Source organism: Siphateles boraxobius, unplaced genomic scaffold, assembly GCF_051911475.1.
Source record: "Siphateles boraxobius isolate OS27281-9 unplaced genomic scaffold, OSU_SipBor_1 25, whole genome shotgun sequence".
NCBI classification, from domain to species: Eukaryota; Metazoa; Chordata; class Actinopteri; order Cypriniformes; family Leuciscidae; genus Siphateles; species Siphateles boraxobius.
The window spans coordinates 25968733-25992240 of record NW_027508866.1 but is presented as its reverse complement, the minus strand read 5'-3'; the positions used below and the strand labels follow the sequence as shown (position 1 = coordinate 25992240).

General features: G+C 37.6%; 1 protein-coding gene across 8 annotated transcripts; it reads right to left on the bottom strand.

The window, feature by feature from the left end:
• Positions 1 to 10: 10 nt before the first annotated feature.
• On the bottom strand, positions 11 to 22781 carry tpm2 (tropomyosin 2 (beta)). 8 transcript variants are annotated; one of them, XM_077243329.1, is made up of 9 exons: positions 22497 to 22769; positions 20538 to 20663; positions 10862 to 10995; positions 8210 to 8327; positions 7844 to 7914; positions 7131 to 7206; positions 6103 to 6165; positions 5152 to 5221; positions 11 to 1055 (listed from the first exon to the last, which is right to left on the bottom strand). In XM_077243329.1, the coding sequence occupies exons 1-9, from the start codon at positions 22608 to 22610 to the stop codon at positions 973 to 975; spliced, it is 855 nt and encodes a 284-aa protein (XP_077099444.1). In that variant the 5' UTR covers positions 22611 to 22769; the 3' UTR covers positions 11 to 972. The 8 variants fall into 8 exon arrangements, with proteins under 8 accessions (XP_077099444.1, XP_077099446.1, XP_077099447.1 ...); XM_077243331.1 differs by lacking the exon at positions 7131 to 7206 and adding an exon at positions 6566 to 6641; XM_077243328.1 differs by lacking the exons at positions 11 to 1055; positions 7131 to 7206 and adding exons at positions 4142 to 4571; positions 6566 to 6641 and having other exon boundaries at positions 22497 to 22781.
• Positions 22782 to 23508: the final 727 nt, after the last annotated feature.

The following is a 23508-nucleotide window of genomic DNA, read 5'->3' as shown; positions in this document are numbered from 1 at the left end:
AAAGGCAAAGTTACATTTTCATTACTTTAATCATTTTAATCAAACAGCTCAAACAATTGCATAGGATACATAAATGGGTGAGGCTTCTTAAAATTGAAGGAATCATTTAAAAAGGTGTGTAAGAATAATTCGTTTTACATTGAATGACCCAGAAGTTGTTTCTTAAACTATATCCCTTTGATATACCAAATAATTCCATAGATTTTTGTAGGATTTCCTATATAGTGATTTGCATTAGATGAGTATAAACAATGAGACTCTTTTAAACCATGTACAAAATAATTTCCCACAATTAATCCAATCCATTGCATTATTTCACATAAAGTGACATCATTCCCATCATGCAACCCCAGCACTAGTATTATGATCATCACCTAGATTAGCGTGTGTTATTCAGTGTGCTGTTACAGGACGCTTCACAGATTTGGTCAGATCTGCCAAATCGACAAAAGACAGTTTGCAAACATTTGCAGTAGTTATTATAGTCCAAAACATAAGCCATGTCATACAGGCCCAATTTTATATCATTATGACTAATGCTTTTTCACAACATTTTAATTCATTTAGGCCTGTACAAGCAAGGGTACATCAGCACAATTTAATTTTTGGATTAATCAGCATCAGCATTTTGGTACAAATCAATGTAAAAGCTTAAAAAGTAACCTCAAAAGTGCAAAAACTGTCTTTTAAATAGTTGGTATGGTCCAAAGAGGTGAATTACAGCATTTTTCAGTTGAGGTCAAAAAGTTGACTTTGGAGGAAACAACATTTGTAGTAAACATGATGTCTAGAATAAATCAAACCAAATTAGACAGTCGCAATGAATTTATTACAAATATTAAAAATCCAAGTAAATGATTTGTTTAAAGTACTGCTGGCTTTGCTACTAGTACAAGACATTGTAAAGAAAAAAGCAAGTGTGTGACTATAAGACATTGCCTGATGAAAGCACAGATCTGCATCACTTCGTCTTTATAAATTGTTGAGCTCTAGAAGGGTCTGGTCAAGCACTTGGTGCATGTTCAGGTTCTCCTCTTTGGCCTGGGCTAGTTTCTCTGGTGATGTGAGAACAAAAACACACTTGGTGAGACAGCCTTGCTACACAACCTAATGAGAATGCAAAAGTATCACATAAAATCAGCAGGTAATCAAATCTTGACAATTATGATATAGGAACCATAAAAATCAGAGGAACAGTTGATCATTTTCTAAGAAAACACACTGTAAAGAATTGCAACTAAACCTGTAATATACAACTGTCCCTGGAGTTCATATTTACGATAAAACCACCATTGATTACAGTATCTTTCGGTTGCGGTTTCCATTCTCCATTTATCAGAACCTTTTATGAGTTTGTAAAGTTTTCGTTCTTCTGCCAAACCAGCTTTCACTTACGACTTCAGGTCGCATGATCTCGAAGCACATGTATTTTCTTTGGAATTTATGAACACTCAGCAAATAAGATGTTTCACCTCAAGTGAGTGTTATTCACATCTTAATGTTTCCATTCAGTATTCTTATGCAATAAACCAAAATGTACTTGAGTTTCTAGAACACCTGAAGCTGTGTAAATACAGCACATTCAAGAGAACAATGACATCAGGCATTTTATTATTTCAATCTTCTAGATTTGAAACTGAAGTTTAAGTTTCGAATTCTTTGCAAGCTGAAATTAATATGAATGGATATTCTTTACCGGTCAGTTTTTTAGTTATTGCAGAACAACGGTTTGAAGAGGATCCCGCTGATCAGGTGACGTCACCAGAGTAATGCAGACCCGAGAGTGGACGTTCATGATGTTTCAGAGGAACCTGCTTTTGCACGGTGTTCGCCACACTTTTATTTTTGTACATGTTTTATTGTCACCTTATTGTTCATTGTGATTAATATGAAACACCGCACAGAAGAACATGTGTCATTAAGCTTTGAGTGGCTCCAAGTTCACTTTTGACCTTCTTCATGCGAGGGAATGCCCTTCAATAGGTTTGCATCCAATCCCTGCTCTGCCTGATACAGGAGTGCACACACACAACACAGATGAGGACTCAAACACACTCGCCCGACAGTTTCTGCACAAAACACTGCGCTCAGCTCCAACACACACTTGCCAAGCGGATCACGGTTCATATCCAACCAGCCTTTTCTGGCCATAGTTCAGCTATGTTGAACTGTTGCTACTGTTCTAAACCTAAACATGTTTGTGTCAAATTAAATAGATTTCTTCCGATAATGACATTGATGTTTAAAATGGCAAAAAAAATTAAAATTAAGAATGGACAGAGAAGACTAAGCCTATGACCATTCTCAAAGTGTTAACCTTTTGTGTGTCGAGTAAAAATACAGTGAAAGATACAGGCTTTAGAAGATCTTTAAAGATCTTCACCCACAAATGAAAACTCTGTCATTAATGACTCACCCTCATGTCGTTTCAAACCCGTAAGACCTTCGTTCATCTTCGAAACACAAATGAAGATCTTTTTAATAAAATCTGAGTGATTTCTGTCCCTCCATTGACAGCAACGCAACTACCCCTTTTTATTAGTCATAAGTTACCAAGTTAATAGAGAGATCGTAAAACTAATCCATATGAATTGAGCGGTTTGTCCAAATTTTCTGAGGAGACACAATTGCTTTACTTTTAAATGTTTATGTGATGTCTTACGGGTTTGGAACGCCATGAAGGCGAGTAATTAATGATAGAATTTATATTTTTGGGTGAACTATCCCTTTTTTACCGATGTTGTTATTATTATACAAATACAGTTTATCAAAAGCCTATTTGATTAGTTTACATAAGTTGTGTTAGTAATGTCTGTCTTAGCATTAGGACACTTAGGAGTTTGTTGTCTAATGGCCATATTTTTTAAGTAACCATGAACCCGGAATTGTGACGGCGATTTCTTAATAGGGATATTTATGGTCCTAAAGACATTTAGAAATATATATTATTGTCAGTGTTCTGAGTGCTGTCCACATTGTCTGTTCTTAAGCACTTATTCAGTAACACTCTAGTCTAGACATTCTACTAACTGCAAGTTAATTTGCATCTATATCCCAAATAACTCTCATTACAGTATTAGTAGACTGACTTTTTAACCCTCAGGTGATGGCCGAATATTTTTTTTTTTTTTACATCATGGTATTGGTACAAAACTTGGTAAAGGTTTTTGCACTTGCTAATCAATAATAAAAATACAATTTTTAAAAAAATCATGGACATGGCTCGAAATGATTGAACGGTCCTGAAAAAAATTCGCACTTGTATTGTTCGCGGTCAGAAATGAGCGCATTGGAAATAAATGGGAGACAAATTTCATATATTGGACATGTTTGGTACTGCACACAAACAATTTTTTTTTAAATATCGACCTCAAAATTGGAACACAGCTTGTTTAGATGTGTTGCTTTGATTTTCTCAGTTTAAGAGTAAAACATTTAGCAAAATATATACCTTTCATATTAAAAAAAATTTAAAGGTATTTTTGTGCATTTTTTTCATAACTATAAATGTAAAATTTTATAACTTTTTACAGAAAACTTCTTAAATCTTTTTTCACTTCAGCAATAATCTGCCAAGTGTCGTCTTATAAAACACCAAACTGAAGTCTGTCATCCAAAGCATTCAAGATTTATGATTTACCGTTTAAGTTGGACATTTCTTTTTCAGGTCCATGCTCAAAAAGTGAATAAATGAAGTATAACTATAATCTAGTACTATCAAATCCCCTAAAAATATGAAATATTAAATAAAAAAACAGCATCAAACTAAAATATAGTACAATAATTTCATTGAAATTATTTTTTTGGTCATTTTTGACTGACAGTAACACGAAGAGCACCAGAGGGTTAAAGCTAACACTTTATTGTGATGCTCCTCAACAGACATTATACTTTTCAACTACATGTCGACTTATTCTACTAACACCTAACCTGACAGTCTACTAATTAGTTGACATTTACTTGCAAAGTAACTTATAGTTAGCTGAATGTCTAAAGTGGACCATCAAAATGAAGTGTAACCCATGATGCATCAAAATTCTTCACCACTACCTGAATTATTTACTCACACAAATAAAACAGATGATAAATCTGTGATCATTCAAACAAATAAATCTCAAGAAAAAGAAGGAAACTGAAAGAAGACATTTAGGACATTTATTTCAGCAGCAGGATAAAGTAAAGCAGCACATACGACACAGACGCTGCAGTGGAAGAGTCAACACTGTGATAGATACTAAACATCAGGCTTATCAATGACCTCTAAACGGACAGTCCTGAGAGAACAACGCACACTGTTGACCTTTCCATTACAGATCATGACAAAATCAGGAGAGAAAGACTTGAGCTGCAGCCTGAGCTCCATCGAATCAGACCCATGTCCGTTTCAAAGTCACATGGAGAAGAAGAAAACAAAACACAACTAGCCAAATGGACAATGAAGCCACAGAGGGGAAAACTGTAGAGGAGAAGGATAAGATGAAGTCGTGTTTAGAGGGTAGTCATGTCGTTTAGAGCCAGATCCAGCTCCTCGCTGAGCGCTTTACCCTTGAGTTTCTGAGCGTACACCTCATCTGTGCATCATCCCAGAGAACACACACAGGACAGAACCACACAATGAGCAGAAAAAGACAAAAATAATGCCGTCAGATGAAGAACCACAGAGGCCAGTTTCAACTACAACAGTGTGAGATCTTGGTTAGAAAACTTTGTCACAGCAATCCTCACTCAGTCATCTTGATCAGTCATTCTGAAATGAAACTCCATCCGCAAAACCCACGATACATGCTCTCGCGTGTCGGCTACTCATTCACTGAACATCTAAGGTGTCAGTCACCTCACCAAAAAACAGATGACATGCAGTTTCAGTACATCAAAACGACACCAGATCCATCTGCCGAAACCAACACACACAACGCCTTCACCGTTTCAAGCTATGTTAGTATACAACCAGCTCATTCTGTTCATGCCAAACAGTTTTTCCCATTTTCCTATTACTAATTATGGTTGACAAAACATGGAAGGGAAGTTATAATTGGAATGGCATGTTATGAAGAGTGAGTCATCAAAACTGCTAATACACACATTGTCCAAGCATTGCTGTTATTCTGTCATTAGTACACTGTTTACAGGCAATAACTCTTGAAGATGTACCTTCTAAATCATCAATGGTCTTCTCAAGCTTTGCCACAGACCTCTCAGCAAACTCTGCACGCGTTTCAGCCTAGAGAAAGAAAAATCAACATTCTCATGAACTTTTGGGCAAAAGACATTTTACTATGGTTATCTTTCCAATAGCCGATTTGGACAAAATGATCACAATATTGCATGAACAACAGTGCTATGGGGGTTATGCGAAACAAACTTGTCTGTTATGTATAATATATATATATATATATATATATATAACTTTTCTGTTTTTCTTTTTTCTGTAAGTATCCTAAACAGGTCACATGGCTTCCAGTTCAGGTGTTTTGTATGTGCTTTGTTAAATATAGAGCTGTTTTACTCAAGATGCCTTCAAAGGAGCTGCCAGTAGCTGGTTTTTCCATCCAGAGTCAAAGGGAACAAAATCGTTACTTCCAGATAAACTGGCACTAAACATCACTAAGAGAATTAGGGGAAGTCCACTGTATAAAATCATTTTCATATATAAAAATGACTTGCGTCTCAGAGGATCATCCCAATGAAACGCAATAAACACATTTTGGAGGAAGACAACCATATAACGGTGTCGAATTCAGAGTGGCTTGCATTGTGTTTATCACTGGATAGAAACGCACCAGCCCAGAGCAAGTTCACCAGCACTACACAGTTGAGACTGGTGTTGTGCCGAATTTTGACTATACTGCTTCTGATTGGTTCAAAAACTGGGGAGACTGCAACCTGATTGGTCAGAAACCTAATCCCAACCATAGTAGGAAGAAAGTAGGGAAGATTATGACTTAATAATGAGCTGTCTATGTCTGGATTTCAGAGCAGCCGAAGTCCAAAAACTGCTGAAAACCATGTGCTTAGCATTGTGTATGAACAGTGCTTTTATTTGAAATATGCACACGTAGGGACGGAGCAGTGTAATTTCAATATAGTGAAAGGAATACACACCTCTTTGAGTTTGTCAGTGAGTACTCTGATTTCCTCTTCATATTTGTCTTCCTTTGTAGAGTACTGGGGAATAATAATAATTTAAAAAAAATTAATGCTGCAGTCAATATTTTAAAATTCTTCAAAGGCTATATATATTTTGCATCTGAAATCATAAGAAGAACAATGCATAGCTTAGGCAAGAGAGATGGCAGTGAAGTCTATGGAGACCGTGAGAAAGATATTATACTTGACCAACAGAACTGATTAAAAAGAGTTCACTTCATTGGCTTATCTTACTCTCTATAAAATGCTGCTTTAACAAGGGGAATCTCATTTTAAGTTTGGTTCAAAATTCAGACAAATTACATATGTGATACAATAACATGTTGTGTGAAGAACCACACTACAACCACAAATACAGAGTGAACAATAGGGCATTTGGACCTTTAACGCTGACAAATGCTGCGAGTGCTCTGCCTACCTTCTCAGCCTGGGCCTCCAGGGACTTCAAATTGTTGGTGACATTTTTCAATTCTTCCTCAAGGTCACCAGATTTGCTATACAACAGCAAGAGATGCAGGAAAAGAAAGGGAAAAGGAGAGGAGAGAGACAGCACTTTGAGAAAAAAGGAAAGGCAGCCATTTTAGCTAAAGAGACCCCAACCTCAGTGGAACAATCAATGGACCATTCACAGTCCTGAACGTTGCTCACAAACCACTATTTATAGAAAAAGATGACCATGTAATGTAGAATATAATGACCGTTTTGAGAGGTCAAAACAAGCTACTTTAATATGTTTATTCAAATAATGAAAAAGCAATTTTTTTCCAAGCTATTTGTTACACAAAGGCAGAAATTAAAGTGTGGCATTCCCCAAGGTTCTAGTTGAGGCCCCTTTACTTTTTGCAAAAGATGCATTTCATTGGCACAGGGATAAAGCAGAGCTGAGCAGCAGAGGAGGTCACAGATCTCAGAAAGAGAGGACAAGTATAAAGAAGCCGGCGTTAGGCAAAACTGCCTGGATTTGTGCAGTCTCTCAGCAGTACCTCTTCCTCTCCGGCCATCATGGATTTCATATTCTGGTCCATGAGTCTAAGTTCCTCCTCCAGCTGCCTGACTCGACTGGGTTAGTCCACAACAGGCCAGTGGGGGGGAGGGGGTAATGGGGGAGACACGGAATGAGGAACAACGGAGCATGCATTTGGAAAACGGGGAGAAAGGATAATCAGAAACCTAGCTATTGTTCAATGACCCTGAGAGCTCTTCTGTTACTTATTATAGAGCATTTTCAGCCGCTGAAGACTGGAAATCCTGGAGCATTTTACCTTCCAGTTCAGACAGAGACCAGTTCTGTCAAGTCAACTCAAAATGACAACTGAATGATAATATAATTTAGCTGGATGCAGCTTTGTCATTTGTTACAGGGACCACAGACATGCATATCAAACTCAGTTATTCATGCAAATACATTTATAATGCACTTAAGTTTTGTTACCATCATAATGTGTGAACATATACACATATATGTTCCACACATTTTTGTTCACACTGTATTCTAGCAAGGAATTTAAGGAGCAGTTCAACAAAAGCAGATTAAACCTGTTCATGTTATCATGTTAGTGCTAGTAAAAAACAAATTGTATCAGAAATATCAATGACTACAAACACCACTGTTAACTTACAAGGTTACTGATGTTTTTATTTAATGATGTTTTATAACAATGCAATAGTCCAATCTCAACGCAAGAGTTGTACTTACGCCTCAGCCACTTCAGCTCGCTCCTCAGAGCGCTCGAGCTCACCCTCAAGAATCACCAGTTTACGCGCCACCTGCACTCAAACAAACATACCAATACACACGATTTTACAGCTATTCATTTATTACAGTCAAATAGCAAATATCAAAGATCTGTAAAGTCAAGTTAAGAAGAAGGAAGTCAATCCCCAATAAACAATAATTCAAGTTAAGGTATAATGACACATCTTCTGCACTAAAACAAAAACAAAAATACTATATGAACTCAGACACATAATGGCCATAAATGGCCACCAGCAGCGAATCAAAATTCAGCAGGCAATAAATTCACTTGTGAACAGCTGCCATTTAACATTGTGCCACGCACACCTCCTCATATTTGCGGTCCGCCTCCTCGGCGATGTGTTTGGCCTCCTTCAGCTGCATCTCCTGGATCTCCATCTTCTCCTCATCTTTCGTTGCTCTGTTCTCTATCACCTTCATTCCTCTGTCAGAGAAAAGCACAGGGTCAGCATTACATTTAGGCAATGCCATGAACAGACTAGAGCCCGACCGATATATCAGCGGGCCGATATTATCGGCCGATTTTAGGCATTTTCCTAACTATCGGTATCGGCATTTATAATGGCCGATAAATGAATATTTTAAAAAATGCGGGTACGGTGATTCATGTAAGGGTGGCGCTGCCAATAAAGCACCTAAAAGCTGTCACAAGAACTGGCAAAAATAATGATTATGAATACAACAAATATAGCAAGGAGACATTTTAATTGTTTATTAATAAACAAGTGTTTTCAGTTAGTGTCAGCCAAAGATGAAGTTGACGATGCTGACTCGCGATCTTCAGTGAGCGCGATCTTCAGTGAGCGCGCGCCAGAGAGAAATGCACATTTCATACGATTACATGAGTCTGTCTGTCTTTCGTTTTGAATTGTTCTGTTTAAAAGTAGACATTTCAATATAGATATATTTCAATTCTCAGGTCTATACGCTGAGTTTCGGTTCATGAGACGAGCTCCAGTTCACCCGCAAGCGCCTCCGTGTCGAGATTATCTATCGTCTGCTAAATTTACTTCTTATAAATTAAATCCAGGCAAATGGCTGATGAAACATTGATTAAAATTAAGATACAATTAATACAAAACGAAATTCACTTTGAAACGAAAGGTTTTGTGCTTTCTGTTTGATGTCTATGTGAAAGTTTCAAAGCATTAGTGCCGCTTTCAGAGCGCTCACGTCCGTAGTGCTGAACTGCCGCGTCTGTAACATTGTTTTTCCTCATAAATGCAAACACGAAATATAAAATAAAATAAAATAAAATGAATATTTTATGTAGCCTGTGGAGACTGAGAGCCAACCCTTCTTCATCCGGTGGGTAGTAGCCTACTTGTGATTTGCACAGTGTAATTCACAGAATTGATTTCTCTGCTACAAGCCTCTGTCACGTATTGTGTGAGCTTGTGACTATTGCAAGCGCGCAGCTGAGAAGTCCTGATTATATTGTCTGCTATATTTAGGCCTTCTTCTTATTTATTAAGGCAATTGGTTGATGAAACATTGATTAAAATGCGTGGCGCGAGCGATCTCCGACAGTAAACTGATTCTGCTTTGTCTAGGGTAAACAGCTGTTGCGACGCGAGCAGTAACGGCCGCGTCCGGTGTAGACACAGTGTTAAAGCTCATTCTGCCTGATAACGCTACGTTACAACATCAAGCAATATTCCAAAAATGTATATAATTATAACACTTTATATAGGGCCATTTTGCATTAAGAGTAGCCTAGTTTCACGTTTAGTACATTTTGCTTACTAATTATTTAAAATAGTATAAAAGTACTGTACATATGTAATTAAAAACGTTTTCATTATGATATTATTCATTTTACTTTAGTAAAAAGATCTGAGTTCTTCCTCCACTGGTAGAGATTAGAGGAATTAAGAGTAAAAATAGAAGATAATAAGGTTTTGTCAGTGACACTTTTTATATATTTATTGATACAAGTTATGACTAAATTAAAAGACAAAGTCGTCGTTAGTGAAGATTATGCAACAGTATTTAGAATATAATATAATATAATATAACATGCAATGCAAACTTGTTTGGTTACAGCTCAGCTGTATAATTCTCATTCTATCATTCCCCCTGCCTCCATTACATATCTGTCACACAAGTGTATGATTACCACATTTGAGTGATCATTGCAAAACGTGTTTATAAAATATATTTATTCTGTTTATAGCTACTGTGTAAAGTACCCATCAAAAGTTTGTACACACCAATAGGAAAGTGTCCAAACTTTTGACTGGTATACTGTACTATAATACACATAAATAATATTGCTACTGTATTATAATATACACATAAATAATATCGGCCGATATATCGGTATCGGGCTTTTTTTACTCCCTAATATCGGTATCGGCATCGGCCCCCAAAAATCCATATCGGTCGGGCTCTAGAACAGACTAAACAGGACTGAGGTATTTCCTCATGGTTCTCCAAGCCTTTGTTCACACAATGCATAAGATATTTAGTACTGACTGTATGCATTACCAAGAAACCTAAGAGTAGCAAGTATTGTGGAAACACATGCATCATCCATGTTTTATTATCTGACCTAGACTGAATCTAATTTCCAGCATTAATTTTCAGTAAAAATTTTTTTGTGGGTTTTATGATTTAACATGTTTTTGTCTTTTATTTTGCTTTGTTGTAATTATTGTCTTGAAACTCAAAGTATATATACAAAAAAAAAAACATGCATACATTTTCCAAACCACTTGGATCTCAAATTACCAAAAAACTAATTGAAACCATCTACAAATCTGGCTTGAATCTTGCTGTCTAATTTTGTTTATATTACAACAATGGATGCGAGTCAAATACATAAAAAACACTGCGGCTGTGAACAAAGCCCAGATGTGTAGTTAAGGTGTGGAGTCAAGTCCCCTTCATTTATACAGCGCTTTTAACAAAGCAGCTCTCCAGTGATAATAGGAAATGAATGTGAGAAGGACACACCTCTCGCTCTCATCGGCAGCTTTCTCTGCCTCCTCCAGCTTCTGCAGCGCAGTGGCGAGTCTCTCCTGGGCTCGATCTAACTCCTCCTCCACCAGCTGGATACGCCTGTTCAGGGACGCCACCTCAGCCTCCGCCTGCCAGCACAGCAACACCACTCAATGCAACATATGCTGGACAAATGGGGTTCGCCATCAACTGTTTGGATAAGGTGATGGCGACATGTGACGTGAAAATCTTTTGATTAATGTAAAATTAAGTGTAACATTATTATGACTCCAACCATATATCATTTTTGTATTGTTGTTTCCTAAGAAGTAGGCTGTTAGTGTTTCACGCACTGATCTGTATAAATGACTGGATTGCTCATTGCGTGTTCGAGCGGCCATCTTAAGAGGGCATTAATGACTTTCAGCCAAAACACTTACAGCTATAATCACCTGATTTGCAGAGTATCAGACTCACAGGAATACTTTTTAAAGGGTAACTAAACACTAAAACAACTTTTTTTAGTTAATGATCTGTAAGAATGGAGCTTCATAAATGCTGTTCATTGATTCGACTATATTTTTTGACATTTGGGTTTAAAGTGTTTTACTTCTACAATATATGGTGTAAAAACGTCTGAGTGCTTCCCTCTTCAGGTTGAACGGTGGCTACTGCAGTTAAATTTTCCTTTTGAAAGTTGTGGTACCCTCTGACCCTATCCAATCTTTTTTTTTCCCTCGTACTAATTTATTTTCCGTAAACACGGCGCCGTCTCAAGAAATATATGCGTACACACGAAACCACTGAAACCGACTGAAACCGATGTGGTATACATGCCAGAACAGTATGTGGCGCTGTAATTCTGCTACAGAAATACACTAAACAAGGAGAAAAAGATTTGGAGCATGCGCATAACCTCTATACAAACCCAGCACGACAGCAAGGTGAAGACGAAGATCGCTCACCGTAGTAGCATAGGAGCAGAAGATTTTGAATTATACATTCGCTTTAACAACTAGGTTGTTCATTACCACGGCAACCGCTTGCGTGTCATGCTGAATGCGATTTTCATGTTTAAAAAGTAACTATACATAAGAGACGGAAAGATGCAGAAAACTATACATTATTTAAGGTTATTTCTATTCGTTACGATTTTGATATATTAACTGATGTTGTCAAGTAAGCTTCATGCTTTCCCCGTTGCGAACGTGCACTACTCTAAACTGTAGCCTATGGGTGCTGCTCTGCTTGTTGACTGCTGCTCATTTTCCCCCGAAAATATCACGTTAACAACAACCCTTTAGAAAACGTAATTCCTTTGTGGATCCTCTTGATCTGCTTTCTCCATGTTTCTTTGACAAATCTCATTGTCTCAGTCTCACGCGAGTTAACCACGCCCACTTATTTACATGTCACGGTATACACAAAAAAAACAGTTATGGTTGACATTTTCTACCGCGGTAACGATATATACCGTCATACCGCCCAGCCCTAATGGTATCAAGGTCCCGCCCACACTCACACTCCTGCACACTCATTCGCTAACACAGCAGTCAATCATCAACTCACACCCCATTTTATAGCATCAAATAACTAAGAACTACCTAAAAGGACAGAAATATAATAATTATTAAAAATAATTATTTGAAGTGTAATTAGATTTTTTGGGTTTGTCTCACGTCCAATTCGATCACATGGAGAGGGCGGAGTTTATGAGCTATACTGCAGAGAGCCACCAGGGGTCGATCAAATGGTTTAGCTTCACTTTACAGCACATGCGCGACACACTTGATCCACATTACTGAGTATTTTCTCCTTAAAACGACAGTGACAGTCTCAAAAACACGGTTTGAAATCGCTGGTGTTTCTGACGTTAAAAGCGACCTTGTAACCAATCAGATCAACCTGTGTCCGTCAACGAGTGGATCTCTGAGCTGCTGTGAGTGAGTGGAGGCGGGGCTCATTTGAATATTCATAGAACCACATATACTAAATGAGGCAAGGGTGTCCAGTTACATTCTAGCCATGAAGAATTTTTTTCAGGGAAACAGTTATTGACTACAGGGGGATTTAAGATTTTGTTGAATGAGTCTTTTCTGTTGAAATCTAAAATGACATCATTACTTGGCCGCAGGCTACTGAGGGCAAACATTGTTTTTCAAAATATTTCTCTCAAAATCACTACATTGATTGAACCGTTAAGGGATCAGAATTGTAACATATATACACAATACATTTAAATACAAGATGCTTTTATCCAAAGTGTCTTTTATTGCATTTAAGCTATACATTTGATCATCATGCATTCTCTATGAATTGTTATGATTCCCAACCCAATTTTTTTTTTGTGGCTGAAAGAAGCAGGTTTTCCCATCAGAGACAGTAACATTCTCTCTGAATACATGGATTGCTGGATTTGAAAGTTAAACTTTAAAAATGCAAAGTTCACTAGGTAAAGAGGGTTGAGATCACTGTCAACTGTTTGTCCAATTCTTTAATAGCTAACTGCTAACACTGCAATTACTATCTCAAATGTGGGAACACTGGATCACATCACTAAATAAAGCATGCACTGAACATGAATAAATGCTTGATCTGTTCATAATTTTAAAGAATGCAGAAAAGCAACATGCCTGTAGCTGTATTTACCACTACTCAAAAAGGGCCATCTGATGTCATCCTTCTAATAAATCCTTACAACAATAGTTGTGCTAGCAAAACAACAGTGCTCAGTACAAAGGTGGCCTAATTCTTTTGTGAGCCATGCCCGCCATCTATAGCTATTTTTATTGCAAAATCCAGGTGAAAATACAAAAATAAAACATCTAAGCAACATATCTGCCGCTTTTGTTCTTGCCTACTGGAAAAGCAAATGTTCTGCTGTAAATAATGTTACTGACCCTATAGCTCAGTCAAATCAGCCACACACTGAAAACTATTGCTATTAAACTCAGGTTCCAAATTTGACGTTACCAACATCAACATTATTTCATGTAACTAGCCGTAATTTGTGCACATGTAACTTTATCTTCACTTTCTAGGCAATTCAATATCGTACTACTGTCAGATTACTCATTATTACAATACCCAAATACACTTTGATAAACATAGAATAATGATTTATATTTTAGAGCTGGTCAGAGCCAAAACACAACCAAAACTGACTTTTATGCATTTTCTTAATAATGGATTTTTGTTCATTTTTAACAAAGGAGGAAAAAAAGACAAAAACACTGTATGCAATGCGGCTGCTGTTACTGTATCTCTGTTATATTTACAAATGTTATCTCATATTTCGCTCATAATAGTCTATTTATAAACACATTCTATTTATTTAACCAGAACTATTGTTACAATCACGACTGAAAACAAAAACAGCATTCAATCTTTGTCCCTCAGCTAAAATGAAATGATACTAAAACCACCAGTAGGTGGCGGCAAATCATTATCTTAATAAGTTAGTCATTGAATCATTCACTCAAGTGATTGGTTCAAAGCGACAGATTCAACTGACTGAGTCGCCGAGTCATTCGCTAGAACGATTCATTCATAAACGTTGATTCATTCAGTAACGAAACTGAAATCGCATTGTTCTGAGACACGCAATGATTCTAATGTTAGGATCTATTCTTGTTGGCAAAATAAAGCAAAAACAGACTAAGTTGAGTCTAATTTGACCATCTAATTGCCTATTAACTTATTGTTTGTTAAATTGTTGTATAAAATTAAGATCACATTTACAAACACGCTGATATTCTTGAAAACGGAACTCTTGCTCGTGTGGATACTGCAAAAACAAGAGCTTGCATGGAAACTTTTTTGCACCATGTCTTGGTTTTTGGAGGCATTTTTATAAATTTTGGTGGCAATTTTGCCCCAAGCCCCTGTTAATTTCAGACCCTGGTAGACTTTAGTCAGGTTAGACGCCATACTGAATTTAACACGGATGAAAACGAGACTGAGGAATAGACGTACAGTCTTTACAATGAGGCACACTGAATAAAGGTGCTAGATCATGTCATTTTCACAACTTTTACTCAGATTTTGTCACTGAAACTTTTTTTCTTTCTGTTAAGTCGTGTCATCAGCTGAACAACAGTACTGAATGCACTGTATGTCTGTCCCTTGTTTTCACTCATGTCAGAAATGAAATATGGCGCTACCCTGGTTAAGGTCTATTTGCTGTCTATCCTGATGTAAACCACCACCACTTTTCTTACCGGATGACAAGAACACAAGAGGATTATCCTGTTCTGGGTCAGATGAACTCAAGCGTCCACCTTCAGGAGGAAGACGAAAACTGCATAATCCCTTGTTTTAACTGACCACTTGTTTCACATCTCCATAGGTCCATGTCATAGAAAGAGCTAAGGTTTGATGTGAGATGATTTGAGTCTGTGCGTCACACCTGGCCTCTATATGAACTCTAATCCTGTCCCGCGCATTAGCTCAAGTTCATCTGTTCAACCTCAAGCACAAACTTATTTTGCTGATATTGTTTCCTTCACTGTTTGTTCCACCTAAATGGATACTGACATCTGGATAATTTGTTTATAAACTGAAATTAATGTTTTGATTTGGTTTAAGAAAATTGGAGCATACAATCAATGACACTACATTGAAGAACATCGGTTTTACGTTTGCCATCCGCATCTAATATGAGCTTTTAATAAAGATATTGCGGTCATCTAGATCTTACAACAGGGGTTTTCAATCTTTTAGATGCCACAGAGCCCCAAATATGAGCATCTTCATGTGAGGGACCCTCATCCTAACATGGAAAAGGCATGCATCTTTTACAAACACCCAATTTATACACAGAAAATTTTTAATCTAAAATTATATTAAGCCAATCAAATATAGTAATGCAGTTTTTACTTAATCTAATTTAGTTTATTTATAGTCAAAATTGTTATTTATTTAGAATAATCAATTCAATAGATTATTAATTTACTCATCTTTTTTAGTACAATCAAATTTTTTTAAAACTAATTCATTTCCATAATTTATTTTACCTGTATTTATTTGTACAGGTTTTTTTTTAACAGACTTTTCCCCTGTAAGTCCCTTGTGGCCCCGGACCCCAGCATGAAATCCCCTTAAAGGCCCCTTCTTACAAACAGCAGAGCAGACTGTTATTGCTCTTGCACTGACACTGCAGTGAACAGGCTTTGAGGTGAACAGCAGGCCGGTGTGTATGAAGATATGATCAGTGTGTGTGTGTGTGTGTGTGTGTGTGTGTGTGTGTGTGTGTGTGTGTGTGTGTGTGTGTGTGTGTGTGTGTGTGTGTGTGTGTGTGTGTGTGTGTGTGTATCTCGCTCACTCTCTCCCTGCCCTGCCGCTCCAGGTCCAGCTCTCTCTGCAGTGTTTCTGCCCGGTCCTCGGCATCATCCGCCTGGTGCTGGAGGCCCTGGATCTTCCTCTTCACGGCCTCTATCGAGGTGACCGAGGCCATGTCCGCCGACACTGCTCTCAACACCGAGACACGGGCAGGACAGCAGCGAGACCGCTCTATCCCGGTCGATAATCACGCGTTCATGCTCACCACGGCTTGTTTTAGTTCTTCCTCCGGTGTTTTTATCCAGAAGTGGTAAAGTTTAGCTCAGAGCGAAACAAATCGCCGACGAGTCGGGGAGACACTGTAAGCGGATTGACGCCCGGTGCAACAGATGCGCGCGCAGCTCTCAGGTGATCAGCACACCCTCCCTGTCATAACCAACTAAAGAAAAAAGTCTTTCACCTTCTAAGGCGTTGATGAAATGGAAACAGGATTTTCATTCCCTTTTTTCAGAATCTGTGGTCAGATACGAATAATTATGTAATTCCTAACAAAGTCGAAGAAACACAAAATATTTTTAGTTTATGTTTATTTTTGAGGTGTTTCACAAATTTGTCACTATAACTGATATAATGCTTTTGTTTGTGGATTGTGATACCGGTTTATTGGAAATGGATAATATAATTAAAATTCATATTTTATTTGATAAATATCATAGGCTACATAAAACAAAATGTATGTACCAAATGGTACTATTTTCGACTGACTTAAAGTTTTTTTTATGACTCTCTGACTTCAATACAGAACAATTGTAAAGCTGTTAAGACATCTCAGCTGTTGAAAAGGACAGGCTACTTGATGTATTAAATATATGATTGATTTTTTGATACACCATGCAGAAAGATCTTAATTTCTTATAGATTCAAGTGTTTTGGATGACTCTGAATTCCCCTATTGTTGTTGCAATAAAAAAGTCCCTTCCTGTCAGATCCAGGGATTCTCCTCAGCAAAAAAAAATAAAATTAACCCATGATTTACTCACCCGCAAACCATCCTGGGTGTATATGATATCATTGTTAAAAGCGCTATATAAATGAGGATGACAATGAGTTTCTTCTTTTAGCTGTACACAATCGTAGGTATATTAAAAAATATCCTGGCTCTTTCCAGCTTTATAATGGAATTGAATGGAGTTTTTGAAGCCCAAAAAAAGAAAATTCATCCATCATAAAAGTAATCTGTACGACTCCAGGGGTTAATAAAGGCCTTCTGAAGCAAAGCGATGTGATTTTGTGATTTTGCGATAAACTATTTTTAAGACTATAAAATTAAAGAGGTACAAGACTGAACTGAATGGCTTTAGTGATTGAATAAACTACAATCCCATGAAGCATTGCGAACAGCATAATCAAATAAAAAATAATAGAGAAATAAAATCTACCCATTTAAAAACATTGATTATATATATATATATATATATATATATATATATATATATATATATATATATATATATATAACAACATGTTAAGTTTTATGCAAAATATGCATATATATATTCAAATATTTCAGTATTTTCAGAGCATAAGGAGATCGGCTCATCATTTGCAGAGCTTCATGGGAGTGGGCGGAGCTAACGAGATCTTTTGCCTTTGCTTGTTTCGACACTCTGATTGGTGGTATTTTCTGTGCAGCATCATAAGTAATGTAGTTTTTCATGAGGAATACCACTGGTAAACGTGATTATTTTAAAAATAAGCTGAAATAATTGACTGACGGCTTCAACAGAAGCAAATACTATCGATGAACAACCTTGTAGCTCACAGCAGGGCAGTCTTCTTTAAAGGGGTGGTTGATTACGATTTCACTTTTCTAATTTTAGTTAGTGTGTAATGTTGCGGTTTGAGCATAAACAACATCTGCAAAGTTACAACGCTCAACGTTCAAGGCAAAGGGATATATATTCTTTTAAAGAAATTGTTTTTTAGGGTCTAACAAACGGCTGGTAGTGACTACACCACATTCCTCCCAAGTTAATGACATCACCAACCCTATTATTTACATAAACCCCACCCCCGGGAGCACGATTTATAGATTATCATGATAGAATATGCTTATCAATGACTAGAAGATAAGCTATATAAATTCATCATCTAACCATCCTGAAATGTCCTGTTGCTTCTACGTGTTGTCACTTCTTCTTCAGTCTTTCTATCATTGTCTGACTCCGGTTTGAACATAAAAGGCTATAAGAGTTTGAAATTGTCAGTGCATGTTTGTGTGTGGAGGTAATCGAAGCTCCGCCCTCTGTGCCGGGATTAGCAGCTCATTTGCATTTAAAGGGACAGACACGAAAATTGAGCATTTTTGCTCAACCTCAAAAAGTGACAATTTTAACATGCTATATAAAAATATCTGTGGGGTATTTTGAGCTAAAACTTCATATACACACTCTGGGGACACCAGAGACTTATTTTACATCTTGTGAAAAGGGCATTATACCACCCCTTTAAAGGTTTCTACTTCCATTTCATTGTGACTTTAACCACTCAATTTGTAAGCCTGTAAGAGTTTGGATCATTCATATTTACTGATTGTTTGCAACTCTGTATTTCTGGCTCTGTTGCCTGTTTAGAAGCAAGAGATACAACGACTCAATGTAAAACTTGTGAAATTAGGACATTTTGTTAAAAGAAAGTAAAATTATGCCATAGCGAGGTTTATGAATACATATACTTAAATTAACTCATAGACTACTGTTTCTACTGCATTCTTGGTCACCTGCTGTCTAAATCTCATGTACTCAAACTGTGCATTTGATCTTCATCATTGTGTCAAATCAAATGAATTTAAAGCGAATTAAAACCATAAAGCAGGATATCTCAGTCAAGCTGTCCTCAGACCGATCCATTCAATGAACTCTGAACAGAAGCACTGGAAGTCCTGACGTCACTTCACTGTAAACAAATCACTGCATTCCTCTGATTTCTTTCCTTTTTTGGCCACGAATGGTGCGATTACAGTACAATACACACAGAGTTGAGAGTTCCTGACACACACTTAAACACCTCATGTTTTAATAGAAGAACTCAAGGCAAAGATATATTTTATAAAAGTCTCCGGATTAAAAACATCTACTGTGGTTGCCAAAGTCTTTTAACTCATGAACACGTGACTTGTTTTTCAGATGTAACTAGTTAATAATTGTCATAAGTACATGTATTGTACTGCTAGAGCAGGATGGGCTCCCTGATAACGGGTCTGACTTGCAAAAACAATATATAACCTAGCAATATAGTTTATACCTGAACAAAAATGTATCAGATGTGGTACAGAATAGGAATTGCACTGCCATGTAGCCTTCTGTATACTGTATACTTTGAAAGTAACTTTTATTTTGGTCATCATTATGAAGAGTAGCCTACTGGATATTGAGATTTAATATGAATTCACCTTCACTCTTTTAGTTTGAGTGTTAAGCTTTGAAAACATGACAGCTGTTAACCCTTTACTGCTGCTGTGAGTCTCATTCTGTCATTACTTAATTCACTCAGTTTTAAAAGTACATAGAAAATGTATCCATAAGCAAAAACTGGTGTTTGGTGAAGCTCAGCACGCACGGCATCTCTGCGAGGTGCTGACAGTGTTTATGAAGTGTTTGGAGAATATGATCCAGCTCGACTCCTTCTCCAGAGCAGCTGCTGACAGGATGATTGACAGCTCGAGCTCTGAGCTGCGCGTGCGCTGTGCTGACGGCCACCACACGAGGGCGCGCGCCAAGACGAACATATTACGAGCTGTAGTCTAGATGTTATGGTTTTTGAACACCGGCCTGTTTTTGAGACAATTAAGATTTTTCATATTGTGTGCGAATCATTGAGATACATAAGTATAATTATCAACATATATATGTGAATCTGGACCACAAAACCAGTCATAAAGGTAAATTTTTTGAAATTGAGATTTTGAGATTGAGATATATAATCTGATATATAGGCTATCATCTAGCCTATTTACGTTTGGAAATTTACAAAATATCTTCATGGAACATGATCTTTACTTAGTATCCTAATGATTTTTGGCTGATAATTTTGACCCATTCAATGGCTATTGCCACAAATATACCCATGCTACTTGTGACTGGTTTTGTGGTCCAGGGTCACATATGTGATCCGTAATGGTTCTAAAATACTATGGGCTTCATAATATATATATATTTTTTTCTTTTTCTTTTAATTATGTGGTGAAATATGACCTGAATTTGCATTTGTGGGATTCATGTGAAATATTTAGCCTTCTAACGAGGCGTCAGTGTGTAGCTATTCTTTTTAAAGACAGTGTGTAATTGCACCCGGGTTGGATGAGAGACATATGTGATGTGTGATGATGATTGTGTGTGTGTGTGTCACTCACGTCTGCGGCCTTCTTCTCGGCCTGCTCGAGTTTCTCCTGAGCGTCCTTCAGTGACTCTGAGTATTTGTCCAACTCGTCCTCCACACCCTTCAGCTTCTTCTGCAGGGCCAAGAGCTCCTCTTCCAGCTACACACACACACACACACACACACACACACACACACACACACACACGTTGGGTTTTCATGTTTTATGGGGACTCTACATAGGCGTAATGGTTTTTATATTGTACGAACTGTATATTCTCTCCCCTTAGACTAACCCGACCACTAAACATACTCATCACACACACACACACACACACACACACACACACACACACACACACACACACACACACACACACACACACACACACACACACACACACACACACACACGCTCAATAAACCTGCGCAAAAAACCTTGGCATTTTTAGTCCCTTTATTAATTCATTGTCCAATGGGGGCCATTTTTTTCAGCAAAATATGACTGACCTACACCCAAAACATCTGTGTAGAGCTAGAACTATGGGTCCCATTTCTGAAAAAACAATAAAATGAGCTGGTCAAAAGTGTTTTGCCTAGTTTGATTCAAAGTTATTCTTTTATAAACTTGTTTCTCCACATTTTGGAAGATAATTCCTCATCAAGTAAAGTGTCCCCCGTCTTGAACTGATTGATAAATGATGATCCCTAAACCCCGGCTCATTAACGGGTCACTGGTGGTCTGGTTGGGAATATGAAGCTGTGGAGAGTTTCTGCTGTGGCACTCACTCAACCCTCCAAACCACAGCCCATTAACCGTCTCATCACACACACTCATAAACCAGCCTCTATTTATTGCTCACTTCGGGCTTGTGCTTATGGAAACACAGCCCATAACGCTGCAGAAATAGACACAGCTTTATAGTTAGAGAGCCATTGGTCAGCTCATAAACCGAGACAATGTGTTCATGATGGATGCCTTCCCTGCGGCCCGTCTGACGGAGCGGGACAGGCTCGGGAACACAGTTATGAGGAGCATCAAACGCTGTGGCTCCGGATGGGACAGAGCCTTGATCCCATTATGTTGAACAATTTCATGGAGGTGGAGCAGGACAGAAAAAGCTCAAGGACAGCATGTGTGCTGCTGACCAACAGGGGTGCAATAACAGAGGCCTTGGGACAGGGATAGAGGAGTTGTGCCATCGGGACACAGGCTTTCGGAAAATTACAGGCTTTGTTCAAACAAAAACTGCATTAGATCAATGATTGGAGCACATAACCAATCCGATTCTGATAAATGAGATATTTTGAGATCACTGATTCAAAATTAAATGGATAATGTTTGTAATGCACGTGCTCCAACAAAATCGTTTCCCATGTTTTTTTTTCTCCCATGGAAAAGCCAGCTGCACTTCCATTATGGAGAATGACAGTGTTGATGGGAAAAGCCTTCTTTAAACGGCTTTTACTAAAATAGGGCCCATGTGTGCTGTTCTCTGTGTCGCGTTTAATCAAACGATGGAAACTGTCGGCCCTCCTCTTAATCAACTGGCTGTAATAAAGTATACTCACATATTTACACTTCTATATTTGGCATTGGTCACTTCAGTTAGTCATGATAGACGGGTCTTAAGGAACAAGACTAATAATAGCTCCACGCATCACAAATGCTGGACCATAAACTGGGATTAATCATTGGTTTTTGCAGGGAAGTTTATGCCAATAACCACATGATTACTGATCATTCATCATACAGAACGTAGAAAGTCAGATTATACATGGAAGCTCAAATTATATGATTTCTGTGATCACTCTAGGGAAACTTTTTTCTTATTTTTAAATTCTGGCAATAAATAATTTTGTAACAAATAATTTACGATTGCTTAGACAACACCTCCTCACACTTTTCCTAATCTCATCTCATAGAGAATACAGTTAGACTCCCGGGAAACAGAAACATGGATGTGTAGAAAGTCTCAGTGAATCCGTTTACCTGTTTGCATTTGTCCTCGGCACCTTTCTTGTCAATCTCAGCCTGTTCTGCGCGGTCGATGGCGTTCTCCTTGTCCAGCTTCAACATCTGCATTTTCTTCTTGATGGCCTCCATGGTTGATGCCTTGTGTTTCTGCTAGCAGCCGAGGAGAAGAGGAGAGCTTGTTCACACAGACAGCAGAGAGGCGGCTGGAAACCCCTCCACAGGAACTCTGGGCTTCTTTGGAAACTTCTGTGAAGAGTCTGGGAGAGTGCCGTCCCCTCGCTCTGATTCGTCCCGCTGGATGAGCTCAGCATTTGATCCTGAGCTTTTGTCCATGTTTGGGAGGCTCTGGACCCTCATTCTCCAGTTATACTTAAGAAGAGGTCAGGATTATTCAGAGTGCCCTGGGAAAAAAACAGCTAATGATGTAATCAAAAATTACACTCTCTGCATTCAGTGGATCAAATCTTTAACTTTAACATTGATCTTTTTCTCATAGTCTCTTAAAGATGCTGTAGGTAATTCTAGTATGTACTCTTATGACTCAAAAGTCACATTCACTACCCGGACATGGCGATGTGTGTGTGTTTTTTTTTTAAATGCTAGTACTTTCTTTATGAACATGCATAAAAGGCTGAATTTGTTTACAGTTTAAACTTCTTTTTAAATGAGAAATAATTCAATTCAATTCACATTTATTTGTATAGGGCTTTTCACAATACACATCGTTTCAAAGCAGCTTTACAGAAAATGCATGAGTCTATATTACAAATTAGAGTGATCTGTAATCAGAGGTGACTGTCTAAGTTATGTATTTCAGAAATGTATAAATCACAGTAAGCTAAAAATGTATGGTACCACTTTGCAATAAGGTTCATTAGCTAACATTAGTTAGCATGGACTAATAATGAACTGTACATATACAGCATTTATTAATCTTTGTTAATGTTAATTTTAACATTTACTAATACATTGTTAAAATCTTGTTACCATTAGTTAATGCACTGGGAACTAACATGAACAAATAATG

Excerpts from the sequence above, each read along its gene's own strand:
- tpm2 (XM_077243328.1), bottom strand. The coding sequence starts at position 22,610 with ATGGAGGCCATCAAGAAGAAAATGCAGATGTTGAAGCTGGACAAGGAG. Across the intron at positions 7,915-8,209 it reads CGGACCGCAAATATGAGGAG|GTGGCGCGTAAACTGGTGAT; the intron begins GTGTGCGTGGCA and ends GTTTGAGTGCAG. Across the intron at positions 6,642-7,843 it reads CGAGCTGAAGTGGCTGAGGC|CAAATCTGGTGACCTTGAGG; the intron begins GTAAGTACAACT and ends GCTGTTGTATAG.